The sequence below is a fragment of the Lynx rufus genome, unplaced genomic scaffold, assembly GCF_022079265.1.
Source record: "Lynx rufus isolate CCGP_SWC_20201006 ecotype Redwood Valley unplaced genomic scaffold, mLynRuf1.p SCAF_6, whole genome shotgun sequence".
In the NCBI taxonomy this organism is placed as follows: domain Eukaryota; kingdom Metazoa; phylum Chordata; class Mammalia; order Carnivora; family Felidae; genus Lynx; species Lynx rufus.
Genome location: NW_025814878.1, coordinates 92,245,705 through 92,268,528, shown reverse-complemented (window position 1 = coordinate 92,268,528; position 22,824 = coordinate 92,245,705). Strand labels below are relative to the sequence as shown.

Here is a 22,824-nt window from a genome sequence, read left to right as displayed (position 1 = left end):
ATATGGAAAGAAGAAATAAAGAAAACTTTTTCAAACCAGCACATAAGTTATATTTACCTACATAAAATCAATTCTAAATTACACAAAGAAAAAAATTGAGTGATCTAAATACAAGTAAATCCTCAAAATATTGTCTTACTCCCTTATCTCTACTCACTTTAGATTGCAAATTATAGAGTCACCACAAAGGAAAAAAAAAAAGGGCGTTACTCTGGTTTTTCTTCTAGAACAAGTATTATAAGTAATCACTTTCCAATTGAAAAATACTACTGAAGTTGGGAATTCTTAAATACTTGAGATTTTAAAATTAGACACAATTTTATCACTTGAAAATAAGCTTTATTTTGCTCTAACCATTAAGATACTGTTCTGAACCATAAAATAGTTTAACAACTTTCTCATACTTCTGTCACAAAGTAGGGAAAAATTAAAAAAAAAAACTAGCATCTTTTTTCCATTTATCTACCATAAATTGTTACCAAGATAAATAAATATATAAGTCACTGGATATTTGGAAGGCTGCTCAAATATGAAAAATAAAAATAAAAATAAAAACAAACAATAATAATACTTAGACTTAAAGCTTATTAACTATCAAATTATGCATTTTCAGGTAAACAAATATAGTAATGATACCTATCATTTATATCCTGGGTAAAAATAATTAAATATCATGAATCAAACACAATAATAACTGACATCTCACTTCCTGGACAAAACACTGACAAAAACACTTCAGACAAGGAAACATAATCAACCATCAGTCCTTCTGAAAACTTCCACTAGAATTAAGAATAATAAGGTAAATAGGAGTGCCTGGACGGCTCAGTTGGTTAAGCATCTGCCTCTTGATTTCAACTCAGGTCATGATCTCACAGTTTGAATTCAAGCCTCTCATCCTGCTCTGTGCTGATGGTGCGGAGCCTGCTTGGGATTCTGTCTCTCCTCTATGGCCCCCACCCCCACTTGTACTCTCTCGCTCTTTCCAAATAAATAAACCTCAGAAATATTTTTTAAAAAAGAATAATAAGGTAAATAAAAGTAACATTTAACATATTTAAGCACGCAGTGTTTATCTGAGTTTAAATAAATCACTGTAATGTTAATAAACTAAATAAATGAATAAAAAAATGGTGTTTACCTCTCCCCGTTTTCCTCCCTTTTTTCTTTATTCCATTAACAAGCTAAATTGCTGCCACCTCTGATTTCTCATTGTTCGCAGTAATTTTCCATTCCCCTGATTTTCTTTCTTTCCTTTTCTCTACTATTTGAAAAATTACCAATATTTTGGCTTATACCACTATAATACCACAATGCCACCAAATCAAGATCATATCCAATATGGTTTTCATTCTTTAACCATGACTGCTTCTAAAACCTCAAGTTAGTTGGAGGTTGTTGTTTTATTTTTAACTGCTTTTAATTACCCAATATTATCTATTTATAAAAAAAAATATTGTCGTATCACTAAGTATTAAAAATGCTTACACTAAGTTTTTTGAAAGTAGTCCATCAACTATTTTTTATAAAAATAATTTTATATACTAAGTATAAATAATAAAATATTGCCCCACTACTAAGAACTTTTCATAGGCATTCTTAACATTCTCTTGCTACTAAAAGGTCATTAACTTCCTAGGCAAAGCATTCCAATTCTAACAGAAGGAAAATCAGTAGCTCTTATTCAGATGGAAATGCAGCCACTTATAATTCCTGTGGGCTTACACCTACTATTAACTTCCTTTTCTTTGGAGCAAATGTTTGAACATATTTTTAAATATTTGTCTCTCAAAAGCACAAAATTAAACATTATAATTGACAAATGTAACCGTTTCATCCCCTGACATGTTCCTATCTAGATGTACTCCATCACATATGTTTATATGATTATAGTCTTTGAAAAACATCATACCTGGCGTCTTTTCAAATAGTCAAGTGCAATTTGTACATTCTGTAGTCTGTGAAAACGCATCCGACCTTTTTCTCTGGGCTAAGAATAGAAAAATGCAGGGTATAAAAAACACTATAGTTTCTGATACCACTGACCATGCTAAATACACTTATGACGTATACTCTATAAATATACTTTATGCTCATCTTAACGTATCAAAACAGGATTTAATATTTGGGTAAACCCATTAGATTTTTTAAATTAAAATTAAATTAAATTACATTAAATACTTTTAACCGTTTTGTATTATTTGAAATTGAATTTAAACAAATAGGGATTTCTCCAAATGTTTTATTTAAACATATGCTTTATTCCATTTTGCTTTATTTAAACAAAAGGAAAAGAAAAAATGCCACAGAACATACAGACTTTTTATAGTCATTATACTACAATTCTAGCCTACAGTTTATTAGCTTTGGATGCACAGAAAGAATTAAATACCATTCCCCATTTTGCCTTCTTAATAAAGTCTATTGTCAAGCGGGTTTTTATAATTATATATGTATGGCACGTTAATGAAAATAAGGTAAAGTAGCATGCAGTTAGTATAAAAATCACCAAGAAGGAGAAAGATGGAGTCTTACTTAGCCATGATAGAGGAAGAGAAAAAAGCAATTAAAGCCATATATTTCCTCTTTATTTTATTTTAGCTTTTTCACAAAATCAGTTGGACTCTAATAGTTTTACTGCTTAGGGATGGACATGACTGTTTATGATCTCAGGAAAACTGGCAATCCATAATTCTTTTCGTTGGTGCCGTTTTCCTTGAGAAATGTAACAAGTTAGCAGACAGAAAACATAAGGAGATAGAGCTGAGAAGATGCTTAACAAAAATACAAAGAATGGAGTTGAAATTTTTCACATAAAATCTCCCAAAAGGAAGAAAAGAAAAAAAACACTGACAGCTTAGCTTCTCAAATATGAATATTGAGAGCCAAGGCACCATAATGAAAAGACAGCAGAGTACAGAACGGAAAAATAGGTTCTATATAAACAGGTAGAAATAATGTTGGTAAATTCACCCAATGGATCTAAAAAAAAAGCACAATTTCCAAATCAGGGGCACTTGGGATGTAGATGACAAAAGAAGCATTATCTGTCTTGCAAAGGTGGGCTGAAGTTAACTAAGTGTCATGAAGATGAAACAGTTCTATAGGTTCTACCAGGAATCCAGATTTTAAAACTTTCCCCCCTTCTAAATAAAAATAAGACATAGAAAATACATAAATAATGTCCATCACATACCTATTGCCAGTATGATTTAAAGCATAAACTTAAATAGGAAATAAATTTCCATAAGTCCCTTCAAATAAAGCAATAGTTGCCACATTTGAAATATAAATTCCAGAAGTGGAACAAATTTGCATAAAAATTAGCAGGCTAGTTGTCAAGATTTCCACATTTATATAAAATGCATGTAAAATTCTTTAGCTAAAATGGCATCATATAATTCAATCACATATGTTCAATTACCATGCACTGCACAGTAATGTCTAAATAAATTTAAAGAGAAAATATTTCCTTTGTCCAATTTTTTTGGTACACACACATCTACCTCACTATGGGTTTTGGTCCTTTCTACAATTTTCTAAAAAGGAGCCCGAACCCATGGGTTACTTCTCTATCACGTTAGCGCTCACCGCACTGTAATGGCTAGGTTAGTCGAGTTATGGGGGCCGACACCTACCCCCTTATCCTCATCCTCCACATCCTCATGCTGTTCATATTCGCATGCTTCTGTTGCACTCACCAATCGTAAGGTCTTCAAAAAATCTCGCTCCCTTGGCTAATGAATATAACAGACAGAAGATAGGACAGCAAAGACACAAGACAGACCAGAAATGAAGAGCATGAACAGAACATAATGAAGGAGAACAAGTAACCAAGAAGGGGAAGTAATGTTCACAAAAAAGGAAATGACACCTGTGGAATGGGTTAGACCATTTTCCAGAAAGCAATGTTTATTTCCTTGCTATTTGTGAGTCTTTTAATATGTGGTTATATTATGCATCCAACCTCTGCTAAGCAAAAAAACCCAAAGGTAAAAAAAGAAGCAAGAACAAAAATAGTAGTTTTATTATAGAACTGATTACATAAGCAAAGTAGTCAAAGGGCTTCAATCTCCCAAATTCACATCACTTGAAGTCTGAAAATGATCAGGAATCTAACCAGAACTCTTTTTTTCAGGCAGAATTCACAGCTCTAAAGGTGAATGTTGCAAAATCTGAACAGTCTCTACCAACAACACACTGGTCCCTACGTAGACAGCATTACGTGTTCTTCAAACTAAATTAGGAAATTTAAAACTTACCAAGGTATCTCCCGAAAGAACCTCTAAAAGAGAGATTAAATTGTGTCCATCCCTTAAGTCTTCATAGAGATCATTCACATGTTTTCGAACCTACACAAAGAAAAGCAATTTAACTTTTGGGCCTAGAACGTAGATCATCTTTAACACTAAAACAAGAACAAGGACAAGTAGGAAACATTCCTCATACAGTGTTCATTCTTGCAGCAATATTTTCACTTTGATTTTCTCATTACTTAAAAACTAAATTTGAATTTAAAAAAAACTAAAAAAAGTAAATTTCATATTAGTAATTCCTAAAGACAAACAAAATTGTTATCTTTTTAACATACTAGAGTTACTATAAATAAGCTTGGACAACTACATAGGGTTACAATTTTTTAAATACAGGCAATGGCAATAACCTTATTCATGATTCCTGATATAACAGCCAGAGCCACCTTAGCAAGACAAGCAAGTTTTCACCCCTCCCCCTAACCCGAGCTGGTCTTTCTTCCTATTCTTTGTGCCACTAGATCCAGGAGGCCAGATATACACGTTCCACACTTCAAAATTCCAGAAATATAAGCTAGGTGAAGGGCCCATGAGACTATATTCTTACTATTTTTGAAATTTCCTTAGTCTCTATATTTATTTCAAAAAAAATTTTAATTCACGTATGTCAAGTTAGAAGACCTCTGCCCAAACCATCCTGTGCACAACATAAATCTTCTTGTGACAGGGGGTTTTTATAACCACATTAACACTAGCACAAAGTTAACACCTAATCTATAATAGCTTCTTCCTCCATTCCACAGGCCTGATTTAAGCTTGTGACTTTAGAGCACAAAACACCAAAGATTTCCCAAAAGCTTTGTTCAGTCTGCCAAGTAGGGATATCTCCTGTAAATACTTGGCCTGCTCTAAGGTTTGTGCTAGAGAGACAAATGTCAAAGCAGGCTATTAAGATGGCTGTTCCACAGCGGGTTGGCATGTTTCCATTTTCTCACCTTTTAGTGATTCCAGGCTGCATTACTTTGTGTTGATCTCATTAAAAGAGTTAAGAAAGTGGCCCAGAGGCAGAGACCAGAATCCCACCTACATCACACATAGGGCACAAGCCGTATATGCTTGCCAGTTGGTGTGGTAAACACTCAAAGGTTTTGTACATATAAGTCAAACTTCTCTGCATTTCCAAAATGTCAAGTGAATATACAGCACAAAATAATAACAAGATCTAAACTATGATCAAAACTATCTGAATGCATAACAAGCAAGGGCTAAAGTAAACTGGAAACAAACTTTTGATGGTTAAGTTTTTCATCCTAAAAAACTTCAAATACTATTACATTTTATTATCTTAGTTGACTACATACATATTTTGCAGTTTGTCTGTGTCAGAAAATACTTTTTATTAATGAAGAAAAATTCCCTTGTTTCATATTAAACTTACTAATTCCTATGTGTTTTTGCCTAAATCACAGAACTTTTCAATATTTGATTACCTATCTAGGGATCATTAGCCACAAATAATGTAAGTATTAAACGTAGGCTCAACAGCTCTAAATAACTGCTAATATCAATAGTACCTATAAAATGTCCAGTAACACTGAAAGTGAGTCAAATTACTTTAAAACAAGTGTCCCCATCTTCACAGACTGACATTTTATTTTGATTTCCTAATTCCTGAGAAATATCAGCTGAATCTTTGGTGTCACAAGATAACAATGCAACAGTAAAATATAGTTTAAAAAATGTTTTAGTTTCCTTAAAAAAAAAAAAAGAGCATAACATATTTTAGGCAGTTCTAATTTAGAAAATCTGTAAATATCCAAAAAAGTTATAAAGTGATTATCCCTTCCATTTGGGATACCATTAAATGACAATCCCCTCAAGTTCTCAATTATATTTCAGAGATGAATCAATTTTCAAGAATATTTTCAGGAACACATCTACCACACGCATGACACATATGCATGCAAATAAGCAACCTAGAGAAATGAGTACTAATACTTTTCTTTTTTTTAATTTTTTTAAGTTTATTTAATTCTTTTGAGAGAGAGAGAATCCCAAGCAGACTCCACACTGGCAGCAGTGCCTGACGCACAAAACATGACATCATGACCTGAGCCAAAACCAAGAGTCGAAAGCTCAACTGACAGTCACCCAGCACCCTTAATGCTTACTTTTCTACTCATTCATTGGAGCACTGTAAGAATTCCTTTAGTCCCATTCCAAACTATGAATTTAATTTACAAGACTAAGGACCTACTTAAAAACAAGGCAGAAGAGTTATGCTTATCAATTTCTGCACATCAATGCCATCTAGATCTAAGTACTTCCCTGTGCATCTCCAGTGTAACGAGAAGGCAGCCTAACTCTAAAAGAGCCTGAACCTAAAAGAGATCACATTTATATAAATAATACTATGCAGTTCCTGATCCTGGCTTAATCTCTCAAAATAAATGACTTTATTGTACAGGTCTGACATTCTCAGCGCACGATCAGGATGTGGCCTGCCATGACAGGAACTAACACATAGTGCTGAGAATTCCATGCTCGCTGGTCCACTGGACCCGCCCACGCACTGCCAAAGCCACATTTCAATCCACATCCACTTCCTTTGTCATTCTCACTCTCAGACAGTTAAAGATGAAGTGTGATTCTGAACACTTATTTCATAGGAAGGCAATTTCACAACTTGCTTTTTGCCAAACCAAACTAAACCTTCTTTCTGACATCAGGGACAATTTCCAAAATCAGGTGCCATTTTTCATCATCATATATATGCCAACAGTAAAGAAAAATTAAGTTAGATATGTGTAGAGAAGGATAATAATAATAATAATATGATGCCATGCAAAACCAAGTTAGGAAAAAAGAAAACATGTAATAAGGGAAAAAAGAATGAGGAAACCTGCATTTTAGTCTTGCTTCTGCCACGGGTCTCATGAACTAGCACCAGCTGCCTATCCTCTCTAGGCCTCAATTTTCTCATCTTCAAAATAAAACTTTGCACACAGGCCTCTAGTCTAAACCAGAGAACAAAAATTCTGTGATGGGAAAATGGTACAATGGAAAGCTGTCCTTAAGTCTTATGGCTTAATTTCTTAAGAATTTTAGGAGAGAATACAGAAATACACTAATCTGATTTCTGTAATACTTGAAAAAATCCTGAGGCTATACTGCCTATTTTTCCTGCCTCAAGTGATTATTCTGAAGGTTCACGTAAATACTACATATAAAAAATGCTACACAACTGCAAGCGATACCATTATCACCATCTTTATCATGCTATGTCAAGCAAATGTTACCGTTATTAACAAAAATAAATACAGGGACAGTTGGCTGGCTCATTCAGAAGAGCATAGGACTCGATCTCAGGGTTGTATGTTCAAGTCCTACCTTGGGTGTACAGATTACTTAAAAATAAAATCTTAAGAAAAAAAAGGAGTTATAATAATAATAGTAATAATAATAAATACAAATACATACACAATGAACTATTCCTAGGCACCTGAGGTTGTCTGTGTTCAAGTGCTTGTATTTGCTCATTTTCCTGACCACCAAACAATGGGATGAAATAAAATGTTAATCAACTATTAAAAGTCAGCAAATCTGCATTATGGGGAATGAGTGGTTGTGGATGAAATGAGTGGAAATAATTGGGCTTCTCTAGAAATAGCTGATCTAGTGACCAATTTATAAAGAAAAAAAGGAATTAAATAGTTAAACTGACACAGAAAAGCTTTTTATTTTGTCCTAAGCCTGAGTCATAGACATTTGGCCTGGTAACTTTCCTTCACAGATGACTATACTAACTGCCAGCAGTCTTAACCTTCTGCTTCAATTTTTAATAAAACGTTCTTTCTTCTCATTTTGGAAATTTTCCCCCGTGGGGCAAAAGAACTGTCTGAATAAATCGTGCTACGGGAAGTGATGAGCAAAGTGAAAGCAGTCTGAGATACTCTGGGATTAAATTATATAACTTGAATTACATAATAAGGATGAAGCATCATTTTCTGTATTTCATACAATTCTAGAATTTGCAGTGCTTTTTAAAAGGTGCGCACTGCGTTGCATCTGCAGTTCACCCCTAGAGGGCACTAATCCTTTGCTTAAGAAGAGTATCCTAAGGAAGGAAAATAAAGTACAAAATGGTGGGGAGGGCACACCAGGAGAGAGATTGTAAACAAGGTGATAGTGATGATGACATAAGCAATACTGCAATTCATTTTTAAGATATATATGTATATATTCTGCCAGATTTACATCATCTAAATGGCTTAAATGACCAAAAACCCCACTCTGAAAATTTGTTAACTTTTGATTGTTTGGTTTGTTGTTGCCTAAGTCAAATACAACTTTGAAGATAAGATCATCATCTAGCTGTTCATTTAAATACGTTTAAGACTGCCTTTTTTAAAAGTCTGATTTTGTAGTGGTTGTTGTTAATCTAGGAAAATTCCACAATGTTACTTCCCACGTTTAAACTTAAAGTTACCACGTAGCTGCAGTTCGGTTCAGGTCACTAAATCTTTACTGAGCGTCCATTACATGCCCGGGTGTCATTTAACTTGTAAGGGTACAAAGATGAATAATCAGAGAGTGCCGCCTCTCGAAGCCTTCAGACTGAGGTGACAGAAATGGAGAAAAGAGCTTAATGTTCCAAGCGGAGGGAAGAGCAAGAACAAAGACAACCAGGCAAACACGCACACAACTGTGTTGTGAGCTCCAAGGAAGGAAAGCAGCCTGTGAAATGAGTGAAAGGAGAGGCAGAAGGTGAGGTGGGGAAAGGTGGGCTGGGAGACCCGGCGTGACAGCTTTGCATGCCACTTTGGGAAGAAGCTCAGACCTTTCCTGAGCAAAGAGAACCACAGAAGGCTCTTAAGCAGAACAAGGACTCAGTATGTCTGACCAATATAAAAGCTTCCTTGTAAAGTATTATCTTGAGCAAAAAATAAAGTAAAATAAGGTATTATCTTAAACCCTAATCACAGATAAAGCTATTGAGGGTCAAATCTATATACAATAATGAGGAAAGGTGTCTCAGAAAAAAGCAGAGGGAGCATTCTATCAGTAAATCTTGGGTAAAATGCACACATCCCAGTACAGCAAGGGGCCCAACAGCAGCCACAAGAAGCATCCAAAGTCCTCTCTTAAATAAGTCCTACATCCAAAGGATACAGTATTCTGGAAAACAACTAGCTATCTTTAGGAAGGAACATAAATAATAAAAGAAGGCTTGTCCCAAATAAGATCGCCTCACAGCCTACTAATTGAGTTAAGAGGGACAGTCAGCTTCAGTGAAAACTATGAATTAAAATGTTTTTCTTTTTTTTTTTTAATTTTTTTTTCAACGTTTATTTATTTTTGGGACAGAGAGAGACAGAGCATGAACGGGGGAGGGGCAGAGAGAGAGGGAGACACAGAATCGGAAACAGGCTCCATGCTCTGACCCATCAGCCCAGAGCCTGACGCGGGGCTCGAACTCACGAACCGCGAGATCGTGACCTGGCTGAAGTCAGACGCTTAACCGACTGCGCCACCCAGGCGCCCTAAAATGTTTTTCAATGCAATTTTTTTTTTACTTCACACCAATACACTCATGAAAAATAAGCTACCACATTCTCTTGGGAGAGATCCTTAGAAATTCTAGTTCAAAAAATAAAAATAGGGAAGAGGAGCAAACATAAAATTAAATTAATCTATCAATATATTACCTTACTAACTAGTGATAAGTAACTAATGTTTTTAAAATACACAGATATGTTTAAAAACAATATATATTCTTGGGTAATTATGAGACAGGAAAACCAAAGGGACCCCATGAAAGAAAGAGATGGCTTTTTTTTTCCTTTGCTTCTTTTCATGCTTCTGTTCTTGCTAAGACCCTACACGCCCCTCTTACACACGCTTTAATGTATATCCTCCTAATAAAGGACAAGGAGTTAATGATTTCTTTGGAGTCTTCCAACCAATAGATAACATCTAAGGAGTGACCAGGTAGGTTGCCATGAATGTTCTCCAAGACCACTGACTCCAAACACCTTGATGTCAAGACCCCTGGCTCCAGAGCATTAGTGACTTATGGAGGACACTTGAGCACTCATCCTAGTTGGACAAGTTCCTGGATGCCTGAGAGAACATGTACACCAGACCACCGACCTCAGTTAAACACTCCAGACCCCCTCCCCCTGGGGTGTCTGGCCAGCTCAGGCATTGGAACATGCCACTCTTGATTTCTGGGTTGTAGGTTTGAGCCCTGCATTGGGTATAGAGATTACTCAAAAATAAAATCTTTAAAAAACAAAAACTCCAGACCCCTAAGCAAAGATGAGACTCATGCTCCTTTTCCTGAGTCTCCTAGACACCATTGTCTGTAGCTGCTCTATGTCGTCAATAAACTTGGCTCTTCTTTCCTGTCAGCTCACGGCTCTTGTTTTTTTTTGTTTTTTAATTTTTTTTAATGTTTATTTATTTAAAAAAAATTTTTTTTAACGTTTATTTATTTTTGAGACAGAGAGAGACAGAGCACGAACGGGGGAGAGTCAGAGAGAGGGAGACACAGAATCTGAAACAGGCTCCAAGCTCTGAGCAGTCAGCACAGAGCCCGATGCGGGGCTCAAACTCACGGACCGCAAAATCATGACCTGAGCCGAAGTCGGCCGCTTAACCGACTGAGCCATCCAGGCGCCCCTTATGTTTATTTATTTGTGTGTGAGAGAGAGAGACAGACAGACAGACAGACAGACAGCGGGGGAGGGGCAAAGAGAGACGGAGACACAGAATCTGAAGCAGGCTCCAGGCTCTGAGCTGTCAGCACAGAGCCTGACGTGGGGCTTGAACTCACAAACCGTGAGATCATGACCTCAGCTGAAGTCAGACACTTAACCTACTGAGCCACCAGGTACCCCAACATGGCTCTTGTTTGATTTTCATCCTGTGAGAAGCCAAAGATCCTCTTGGCTGGTCCCGCAGGGACCCCTCTGGGTCCTCAGACCAGCCTGCCTGCATCAGTTAGTTGCTTTATCTGAACAGTTTTCTTTACTCCAGTACTATTTCTTCAAGAATTGTGAAAGAATAAAAGCTACAGTTTACATTCTACTTAAATTACTATAAATTCTAAATTGGTGCGAGCAAGTATAATGGGGAAATATCCTTGTCTGCTATAATAAAAGGGGTGTCATGCTTTTTTTTTAGTAAATATATTAGGTCAGCATTAAGGCCATACTTAATTCATATTCTTTACTGTTTTATAAAACTATAAAGATATTTATCATAAATCTTAAGGTATTAATGAATAAAATAAGGAAGCGTTTAAAACAAATCAATGTTGATCCTGGGCAGTACAAATAATCTGTCTTCTTTATGTTGGAGCCAGTAAGTTCTTTGACAAAGAAGATTTCTCTTTTAAACTTTCAGGTTTATAATCTATAATCAATTTAAAAAACAAAAGCAAAAAGGTCTTCTCTAGTCTTCCACTAAAAGGTAGAACATTAGATGGTTAAATAAAATAAAAGCATTTATTTTACTAATAAACACCTTTAAGATTTGGGAACAGTTTAGTCTTCACCTACATATTTTTTATATTCTCTTTTGCACATTTTCACTATTATCATAGGAATCTTTTCAAAAGGCTCCTTCAATTTTTAAAATTTTGCAAGCATGCAACTATTTTCCATAAAAATCTGTTTTGGGTTTGGGATAGTTGGTTCTGGTTTGGTTTAGTCTGGGTTTGAATCCTCTACATTTCCTTCCAGTTCTTCCCTCTAAGGGAAGATGGGGGAAAATTTATTTTTGTGTTTATTTCCCCATCAGCCTGCAGATCTTTGATCACTTGCAGAGTTGTATAGTTCTTGTGCTGAGCAATTACAAATAATGTCACTGAAAGAGAAAAATGAATTCAAAAATCAGTTACTCTACTTACTTTTTTGCATCTGTCCACTGTTTTTTTTTTTTTGGAGTTAATTTTTATTAAAGATGTGAGCTAGACAACCTCTGTACTATAATGTCAGACCAATGAACACTGATTTATAAAGAAACCAGCATTATCCATTCCACGTAGTCTTTAAATGGAGTAGGGAAAGGAAGGATGGGGTGCACTATTTTAGCTGAGATTTAAAGGATGTTTCTGTCCAGTATTCTGTCACCAAGGGTAAAATCTAATGATGTTTGGCAGGAGGATATGGATATCACCTTTTAGAAGTTTTTCAAGTATCCTCCTAGCTCATTACTTACATATATCTTTCTTTAAACCATTTATGACTTGAAAAAAAATCACAGTAAAAGCTATTCTATCAAGAGCAGCTCTCAATAATAACATAAGTTAAAGAGAAGGAACCAATCACTAGCATTTTTGTTTTAAACTCTACACTCAACACAGGACTTGGACTCACAAATCCCAGATCAAGAGTTGCTTGCTCTACCAACTGAGCCAGCCAGACACCCCTCATCACTGGCATTTTTATACTCACCTCTTTCTGGTTCACATTCTCACAATTTGGGCAAAAGAAAGAAAAGGCTGGCCAAAGTGGGGAGGGTCATAATCACAATACTTCTAATGAATAATTAACAAGCTAGTCAATGAGACTAAAATTTTTTTTCATTAGAAACTAAATTTTGATGTAAATATGTGACAACAATAATAATTTAATAAGACAAATCATGACAGCTGAGCAGAATACTATTATAATAGCTAGGTACTACATGAATTCATATGTGCCAACTCCTAAAAAACATAACTAGACATAAATTAAGCCTATTTAACCTAGATGGTCTGTAACTACAGCATCAAAGTCCTACCCTTCACCACCAACATTTTGAAAGATTCCACTGTATTTTCAAATTCTAGTTTCAAATGAAAAAGTTTGAAACAGAATTGTGCATATTTTTCAGTAAAAATCATGTAAATTCTTTTAAATTGTTAATTCCTTTTATTTAAATTACAGTCATGACCAAAATTTACAACTAGTTCACAAAATGTGCATTTCCTCAATAAATCCCCACTTAAGGACTTTGGGAAGGTTACACCGGTATCATAAGTCAAGATCAGATTAGTTACTAGAAAATGGTGATGCATTCAGGTAAATATATTCAGTTCCCATATGAAAATGAAGACAGCTCCTGGAATACAGAAACCTATCAGTCATTCGCCCCTTAACGCCAAGTCACTTCATCTGACTGATTTTCTTCTTAACACCCATTATCAATTTCAGAGAAACCTTACATGGTTGATGATTAGATGGCATAACTTTTTTGGGAGGAGGGGGGTGGGCAGAGAGTCTGAAGGAAGCACTGCAGTGCAGGGCATGGTAGGATTCCAGAGTAAGAGCTTTTAACACTAAGAAGGCAGCAGGAGAACTCTGGGTAGCTGGTGAGTGGAGACAGAAGAGTCCAAGAAAGAGATATAGAAAAGTGACAAAAATGTCAGCTACTTCACAATTCTGATTAAAGTGCTTGTTATGGCACCTGCTTACTGAATACTTTTGAGTTGAATTATCTCCTTTAGGGCATTTGTCAGATGCCCTATAGAGTGTCAATGGCTGACATGTTACACAGTAATTCAACAATTAAGTAGATACTTGTCCCCAAAAAAGAACTGTCCTCTCTCTTTGTGGCACCATTTAAAATACCTTTTACAACTGGACCACTTTCTTACACCATACACAAAAATAAACTCAAAATGGATTTAAGGACTTAAATGTGAGATACTGAAACCATAAAAATTCAAGAAGAAAGCACAGTCAGTAATTTTTCTGACACTGGCCATAGTAACATTTTTCTAGATCTGTCTCTTCAGGCAGGAGAAAGAAAAGTGAAAATAAACTATTGACACTACATCAAAATAAAAAGCTTCTGCACAGCAAATGAAAGCATCAACAAAACTCAAAGGCAAGCTACTAAATGGCTGAAGATATCTGCAAATGGTATATCTGATAAAGAGTATCCAAAATATATAAAGAAATTATATAACTCAATGCCCCCCCAAAAGTAATCCAATTAAAAATGGGCAGAAGACATGAACAGACATTTCCAAAGAAGACATACAGATGGCCAAGAGACACATGAAAAGACGCTGAAAAGACTCATCATCAGGGAAAAGCAAATCAAAACAATGAGTTATCACTGCACACATGTCAGAATGGCTAAAATCAAAAATGCAAGAAACAACAAGTACTAAAGATGTAAAGAAAAAAGAACCCTCATGCACTTTTGGGGATGAAAACTGGTTCAGCCACTGTAGAAAACAATACAGAAGTTCCTCAAAAAATTAAAAATAGAATTACCATATAATCCAGTGAACTACTGGGTATTTACCCAAAGAATACAAAACACTAATTCAAAAAGACATATGCACCCCTATGTTTTCTGCAGCATTATTTATAATAGCCAAATTATGGATGAGCCCAAGTGTCCATTGATAGATAAATGGATAAAGAACATGTGGTGTATGTATACACATACACACACACACACACACAAAATGGAATACTACTCATCCATAAAAAGAATGAAATCTTGCCATCTGCAACAACATGGATGGAAAAAGACAGTATAATGCTAAGTGAAATAAGTCAGCAGAGAAAGACAAATACCATATGATTTCACTCATATTTGGAATTTAAGAAACAAAGAAAACAAGAGACAAAGCAAAGAACAGACTCTCAACTATAGAGAACACAGAGATGGTTACCAGAGGGGAGATGGGTGGGGCATGGGTGAAATAGGTGATGGGGATCAAAGAGTACATTCATCTTGATGAGCACTGGGTAATGTACAGAATTACTGAATCACTACACTGTATGCCTGAAATGAATATAACGCTGTATGGTAACTATACTGGAATTTAAAAACTAATAAAAATTAAGAAAATACCTTTTACAACACCGTTGCTTATAGAAAAAAATAGGTACTATCTCAGCATACACACAAAAAACGGAGAATCGGCTAAGCCTTCAAAAAGGAACTTCATCTTACTTCATGGATGATGTCCAGCATGCTTCTGCCAGTCCTCAAGCAAACAGTGAGCCACTTGCTGGAAGGCTTGCAATAGGAGTCAGGCTCTAGGCTGGGGAGGAAGCAAGGCCCTCATAGAGAAGGGGGAGTGCTAGGCGAGTAATCAAATCCACCTGTGGAGAAGGGGCCAGGGAAGGTGGAGCCGGCAAGTGCAGATATCTCCTGGTCACAGCACCCCGGCTACTTCCCTTTAGGAGAACTGGGCAAGAGACTACCAAGGGAGGCCATCATACAAGTGGTAGCTTCATCTCTTTTTAAGTATCAAGGGGTGGAAAATGTATGGGGTCTCTCAGTAGCTTCTTTCATAGTTTTTTTTTTAATGTCTATTTATTTGTTTTGAAAGAGAGAGCAAGCAAGCTGGGGAGAGACAGGGAGAGAGAGGAGAGAGAATCCCAAGCAGGCTCTGTGCTATTAGCACAGAGCCTGACGTGGAGCTTGAACCCACGAACCATGAGATCATGACCCCAACCAAAACCAAAAGTCAGACACTTAACTGACTGAGCCACCCAGGCACCTCATATTTTATAGTTTTAAGACCTTTACAATACTCTGACACTCTCTGATACTTTATACATAAATTAATTCACTCTTCTTTAAACATAAGCCCATTTCCTCGAGTCCTGACAAACCACTGAGAACAACTGGTTGTATCCTCTACATTAAACCTTTGAAATAACCCTGGATTATGACCAAGACAACTGTCACAGGGAGATGAACAATGAAACTATTTTTAAAGATACTTCTAGATGATGAGATTCCTCTATCTTTGCTACAATCCATGCTGATGCTTAACACCTCTTCCCTGTTAAAAAAAGCTTCCTTAAATCCAGATGAAATTCCAACTCCCCAGTACCATGATGTATATTTCCAAAATAAAAACACTGAAAAACATATTTAGGAAACTGGCAACTTTGCACAGAGTTACAAACACAGCTTTATTCTATTAGTCACCTAATAAAAATTTTTTGACAGAGGTTCTATTAACTGTTGTTAAAAGTAATCCCTGTAACAGAATTATACCTTCTGTAGGAAGATTAAAACTCTCAAAGATGTCTTTAATTTCTTCAAGTTGATTCACTTCTTAAATGACATTACAATTTTGCCAAATTTCCAGATTCCATTTACTCAACCAAGTCCTGTGCACCACAAATACTCAACGGCTAATCCTCCCAGCTGTTCACGACCAGAGGAGATGCTGTATTTATGCCTCATACTGGAGCCTCAAATCTAAGTGTGAGTGATTTTCTCTCCAGCCTCAGTTCTGAGCACTCTCTCTTTTGAGCTGACAAGACTCACCAAGAGTAGGCTTGAGCTAAGTAACACCTAGCAAATCAGAGACCACATGTGCAAAGGTGAACCACAGGACACAGCTGTGCGTATAGTGCAAGACATATAGGCCAGTGCCTGAACAATAGAGCGCTCCTTCTAATCCCAAAGGCGAAGAGAATGTGAAAAGAAAACTGAATGCTTGGGGCGCCTGAGTGACTCAGTCAGTTAGACGTCCAACTTCAGCTCAGGTTATGATCTCACAGTTCGTGAGTTTGAGCCCCATGGTGAGCTCTGTGCTGACAGCTCAGAGCCTGGAGCCTGCTTCGGATTCTGTGTCTCCCTCTCTCTCTGCCCCTCCCCCACTTGTACTCTGTCTCTTTCGAAAATGAATAAATGTTAAAAAAAAATTTTTTTTAAACTGAATGCTTGAGGTCACATTTTTTTTTTTTCAACGTTTATTTATTTTTGGGACAGAGAGAGACAGAGCATGAACGGGGGAGGGGCAGAGAGAGAGGGAGACACAGAATCGGAAACAGGCTCCAGGCTCTGAGCCGTCAGCACAGAGCCCGACGCGGGGCTCGAACTCACGGACCGCGAGATCGTGACCTGGCTGAAGTCGGACGCTTAACCGACTGCGCCACCCAGGCGCCCTGAGGTCACATTCTTGAAACTACCCCTGTCATCTCTCTCCACTTATACTCATGGTATTCCCTCCAACCTAAAATGCTGCTCTGCTCCCCCTCCTCTTCTGGCTATTGAAATCTTACTTTTCCCTTCCAGGTCAACCTGTAATGCCACCCAGACTAAGAAGGCTTCTCTTCTATGTTCATATATTCCATGGTTTATTCCAGGACACCAGTAATCATTTTCCTTATAGAATCGTTTTATGTACATGATGTACTCAAACATAAGCCCCTTAAAATGACAGGGCCCTGTCTTAGGTCCTCACTGTAAATGTGGCATGCTTTTTTTGCACAGTACTTTTCATATAGTAAACATTCAAAGACGGTTTGTTCAATAAATAAAAGATTAGTCATTTGCACTTTGCTTGTGAATGTAGGCATGCCCTCAGCTGTGGGCCCTTGAATGCCTGCCCAGTTACAGGAAGAAAAGAGCAACTGAGAAAACAGATCAAGAACTCCATTGGGCCATTTCCTAGCAAGGGATCTGTCTTTGCTCCCAGGGCCTATCATGGCATCTATGAGAGTTAGTACCTAGCTTCATGCCCTATCACACAGTTGGAGCTAAATAAATGCTGCTGAATGATTAACACACAGAGGAGAAATGTTCATTTTGGCATGCCAACCGTCTAAGTATTTTCCTGAACCCATCTAAATTAGTTTGGTGTTCTGATAAATCAGGTTATCAGAACTTAATAATTAATCTATAACAAAATGTTTTAAATAAAAATAGACATAAAGATGACTGAAACATAATAAAGTCCTGAAAGAGACCCACATATTTATGGCTTTTGACAAAAGGAAGAGAAGAACAATTCTGTGATGAATCTTTACAAAATGATACTGAGAAATTCAATATCCACATGCAAAAAGAACCTTTTCCTCAAAATGGATCAGAGACCAAAACGTGAGAGCTAAAAACTATACAATTGCTAGAAGAAAACATAAGAGCAAATCTTTCTGACCTTGGGTTAGGCAAAAATTACCTATATATAGCACCAAGGGCATAAGTGGTAAAAGAAAACCCAATAATAAAAGGACATACAACCCAACTTAAAAATAGTCAAAGATCTGAATAGACATTTTGCCAAAGAAGATACACAAATGAGCAATCAACGTGTGAAAAGAGGCTCAACATCATTAGAGAAATACAAATCACTATCACATGAGAGAGCATTTTGTACCCACTGGGATAGCTAAAATCAAAAAGAAAGTCAGTAAGTACTGGAAAAGATTTAGAGAAATTGGAAGCCCCACCCCTGCCCCCACATGGCTAGGGGAAATATAAAATGGTGCAACTCTAGAAAACAGTTTGGCATTCCCTAAAATGTTAAACTAGATTTACCATATGATCCAGCAATTCCATTCCTAAATAAATATCCAAAAGAAGTGAAAAAAACATAACCATATAAAGACTTGCATGTTTATGTTTACAGCAGCATTATTCATAATAGCCAAGTGGAAAACAATCCAAATGCCACTCAACTTTTAGATGAATAAACAAAATGTAACACATCCTTAGAATGGAAATACTACTTGACAACAAAAAGGAATGAAGATACATGCTACAACATGGTGAACCTCAAACACACTGTGCTAAGTGCAAGAAGCCAGAGAAAGGACACATTCTATTTTTGTGAAATATCCAGGAAACGTGAATCTTATTGATAGAAAATAGATCAGTGGTTGCCTAGGGCCAGGGGGAGTGGGGTGCACAGGGCAGATAGTTACAGGTTTCTTTTTGGGGTGATGGAAATGTTGTAAAATTTTGCTTGTGGTGAGAGCTGCACAATTCTGTGTTTATTAAAAATTATTCAATTAAAAGGGCACCTGGGTCGCTCAGTCAGTTAAGCGTCCGACTTCGGCTCAGGTCATGGTCTCAAGGTTGGGTGAGTTTGAGCCCCAAGTCGGGTTCTGTAACTCAGAGCCTGAAGCCTGCTTCAGATTCTGTGTCTCCCTTTCTCTGCCCCTTCCCTACTCAACACTCTTTCTCAAAACTAAACATTAAAAAAAAAAAAGGTTTTTTAATCATTCAATTAAAAATAGTTCAATTATACAATTAAAACCAATGAATACTGCGTGTAAATTATACCTCAAGGAAATATGTTCTTAAAAATATTTTGATCACACTTCCTTCGAGTTAATGAATGGCAGCAACATTTGCACATGAGAAATGTTTATACTCACAACAATTCAACAAGAATTAATAATAGTGCCCAGAACATAGGACAGGATGTTAGACTGTTCTAATGCATCAGTATAGTCAGCTAAGATACATTTTAAAAAGAGCGTGACTTGTACTTACTGAAAAATTGTTATAAATATAATCAATTAATAATTAAATAAAAGGGCGGATCATAGTACTAATAAAGCTGGAAAAGCTGTCAATACCAATCACTATAAAACCTTTATGCCAGAAAGGAGGTATATATTAAAAGAGCAAAAAGCAAATACAATAATCATAAAGGATTACCTACTAATCTAGTAGGAAACCTCTAATTTAAGTGATAGAAGAAACATTTCATCCACTCTATCAGCATTGTTCATTGAACTTGCTACTTGAAGTGGCATTTGCAATGCATATTATCCTCCGTGACTGTCTTGACTCAAAGAGGATAATCACAGAAATAAAATTTTGCTTTAATAAAGCATTATACTGAGCTGGCCTTTTCAACACCGTATTTTAAAATAAACCAAAGAGGGAAGCTCATTCAGAAAAGCAGCTATGGTATAAAATCACATTCACAGAACCATAGCTAGCCTTACATATAGGAAAGGAATGCTATCTTCATAAAGGGATTCAGGGAAACACAAGGTGTCATATCTCATCACTAAAGTGAATATACACAAAACCTTTCCTAAAATATATGTAAAACCATTCCATCCACCAGAATCAAGAAACTTTTCCTACAAAAACCAAATAGTAAATATTTTTGGTTTTAAGGTCATATGATGTGATAACACAAAAGTGAATGGTGGCAGCTGGAGTCAATACAACTTTATTTATAGGGGCACCTAGGTGGCTCAGTCAGTTAAGCATCTGACTTGGACTGAGGTCATGAACTCAGGTTGTGAGCCCAAGCTCCATGTCGGGCTCTGTGCTGACAGCGTGGAGCCTGGAACCAGCTTGTTGTTCTGTATCTCCCTCTCTCTCTGCCCCTCCCCTGCTCACACTCTGCCTCTCTCTCTCTCTCTCTCAAAAAATAAACATTGAAAATTTTTTTTAAAAATACAACTTTATTTATAAACACCAAATGTGAAATTTCATACAATATTCATGTGTCCCAAAATATTATTTTTCTTTTGTTTTCAATTCTTTAAAAATGTAAAAACAATTCTTAACCTCATTCACGGTACCAAAAAATAGGCGGTGGCCAGATTTGGCCCTGAGGCAGTACACCTCTAAGCCCTCCCCCACCAAGAGTTCCAGGTTGAAACACAAACACCTTTAGGACTAGCAAGCAGCCCCTTAATCATTATCAGTCCGTCACTATAGGAAAGAAGATGAATCATTCAATTGCCTTCTCTTGCTGTAGCAAGTTAAGAGTTGAAGCAACGGTTTTTATAAAACTTGCTCTTTTCTAATAATAAAAGCAATACATGTCTTTGCAGAAAAACTGGAAAACAGTTAAGACTAAAGGAGCTATTCCACAATGGAATAGAAAAAAAGAAAGAAAGAAAGAAAGAAAATATAAGTAAATAGGCAAACAGCTCAATATGTACTAAGGTGGAGAGGTGAAAGGGAGTTGGATGATAAAAACAGACTTGGGCTCTATGGATAACAGTAGCCCATGCTTTTCCCGTATAACTGATTACCTGGTAGACTTCCTTCAACTCATTTTCTGCCTTCAACTCAAGAGTCTTAAATATTTCAAATGGAGAAAACCAAAAAAGAATATGCTAGAAAAAGATATGTATGAAATAAAAATTGCATCACATAGAAATAAAATAAAGGAGGGGCGCCTAGGTGGCTCAGTCGGTTAAGCGTCCGACTTCGGCTCAGGTCATGATCTCACGGTCCTTGAGTTCCAGCCCCGCGTCGGACTCTGTGCTGACAGCTCAGAGCCTGGGGCCTGCTTCAGATTCTGTGTCTCCCTCTCTCTCTGCCCCTCCCCACCTCGCACTCTGTCTTTCTCTGTCTCTGAAAAATGAATAAACGTTAAAAAAAATTTTTTTAATAAAGGAAATGATAGAATTTGACAAGAAAAGTTTTCTAAAAAGGGACAAAATAGTTTCTTCAGATATTTAAGAGCTGCCGTATATAGTTTCTATCATTCTGGAGGGCTGGCCCAAGATAAATGAGTGGAAGTCACAATAAGCGAATTTTAGACAATGAAAAACACAGCTCAGTTACAACCCAAGTGAACCAAAAGTATAAGTTGTCCATTAATTAGAAAATCAGTGACCCATAAGAAAGGCTGTGAGAAAATATTCCTGCAATGACAACCAAATTAACTAGATCCTGTCCAAATCCGGATTCTAATTAAATTAAAATTAATTACATTTGCTTAAAAGCAGTCACTTTAAAACTCCTATAGGATCTCCCAAAGGGATGTTAGTAGATACTCTTTGATAAAAAGAATCCATGACCAAGTGAATTTGTGACACACTGAATTAAACAGGGTTCTTTACCACAGAAGTTCTCAGTCTTTAATATGCTAATCTATACCATAAATCTCTTCAACCAGGGAATGCTGCTTTCCAAATTCCTTTGGCAATGGAAACTTTTTTTTTTTTTTCCACCAGGACATCTCACACCATCACACTGGTGTTCCTGGGAACCTGATTTGAAAAATGCTGCTTCTCTGCAAAAAAAAAAAAAAAAAAAAAAAAAAAAGTTTTTATCTGATCTTGTCAACTCTGGAAAATTAATTTTTAAATTCAGCAAGAAAAGTATCAATAAGAAATTACGTTTTTACAAGAAAAAAGTGTGGAACTTAATGACCTGGATTAAACATTAAAATTACTCTACTATATACAATGCTCAGTGTTAAAAAGAAAGCCACAGACCCAAGATGGAGCCACTTGGGCCAGGCAAAGTCACAATACTGGGGCTTAATACCTAACCTAATTGCAATTTCACCCTCCCCCACAAATGAAATCTTAACTGGTCAGTCAGGAATTTTCTGGTCAGCACCAATGAGGTAATCTGTCACAAAAGCCCTTGATATCCCCCAAAGAAAGATGAGGTAATCCACCTAATGAGAACCCCCAGTCCTTCCCCCTAAGGGAAGGTGACCCTGCCTGGAATAATCTTTTCTTTTGCTAATAACTTCCTTGCCCCACTCTCCTTCCTATAAAAACTTTCTATTTAATATGACTCCTTAGAGCTCCCCTCTACTTGCTAGATGGGATGCTGCCAATCCATGAACTGCTTAATAAAGCCAATTAGATCTTCAAATTTAGTCAGCTGAATTTTTCTTCCTTAACTTAAGTAAAATCAAAGTGTCTGCAAACAGCTTCTTAAGTTGAAGTTGATATAAAATAAAAATTAAATGTTTAAAACATTTGGGACTGTGAAAATTAATAAAAGGAAACCTCACTAAAATGGAGTTGAGAGACCAAAAATGAGACCTGTCACACCCTGATACTCGTGATCAACTGCAGACCCAACAGGA

At 36.5% G+C, this 22,824-nt stretch overlaps 1 protein-coding gene across 5 annotated transcripts in view; it reads right to left on the bottom strand.

The window, feature by feature from the left end:
• Positions 1-22,824, bottom strand: part of DST (dystonin) — a 496,498-nt gene that overhangs the window by 224,413 nt on the left and 249,261 nt on the right. For 3 of the 5 annotated variants that reach the window (XM_047102585.1, XM_047102584.1, XM_047102586.1), the window contains exons 6-8: positions 4,263-4,352; positions 3,639-3,737; positions 1,913-1,990 (exon numbers count right to left, since the gene is read on the bottom strand). In XM_047102585.1, coding sequence (XP_046958541.1) covers positions 1,913-1,990; positions 3,639-3,737; positions 4,263-4,352 — 267 coding nt within the window. The remainder of the gene's footprint in view (positions 1-1,912; positions 1,991-3,638; positions 3,738-4,262; positions 4,353-22,824) is intronic. The other 2 variants (XM_047102591.1, XM_047102587.1) reach the window with 1 other exon arrangement.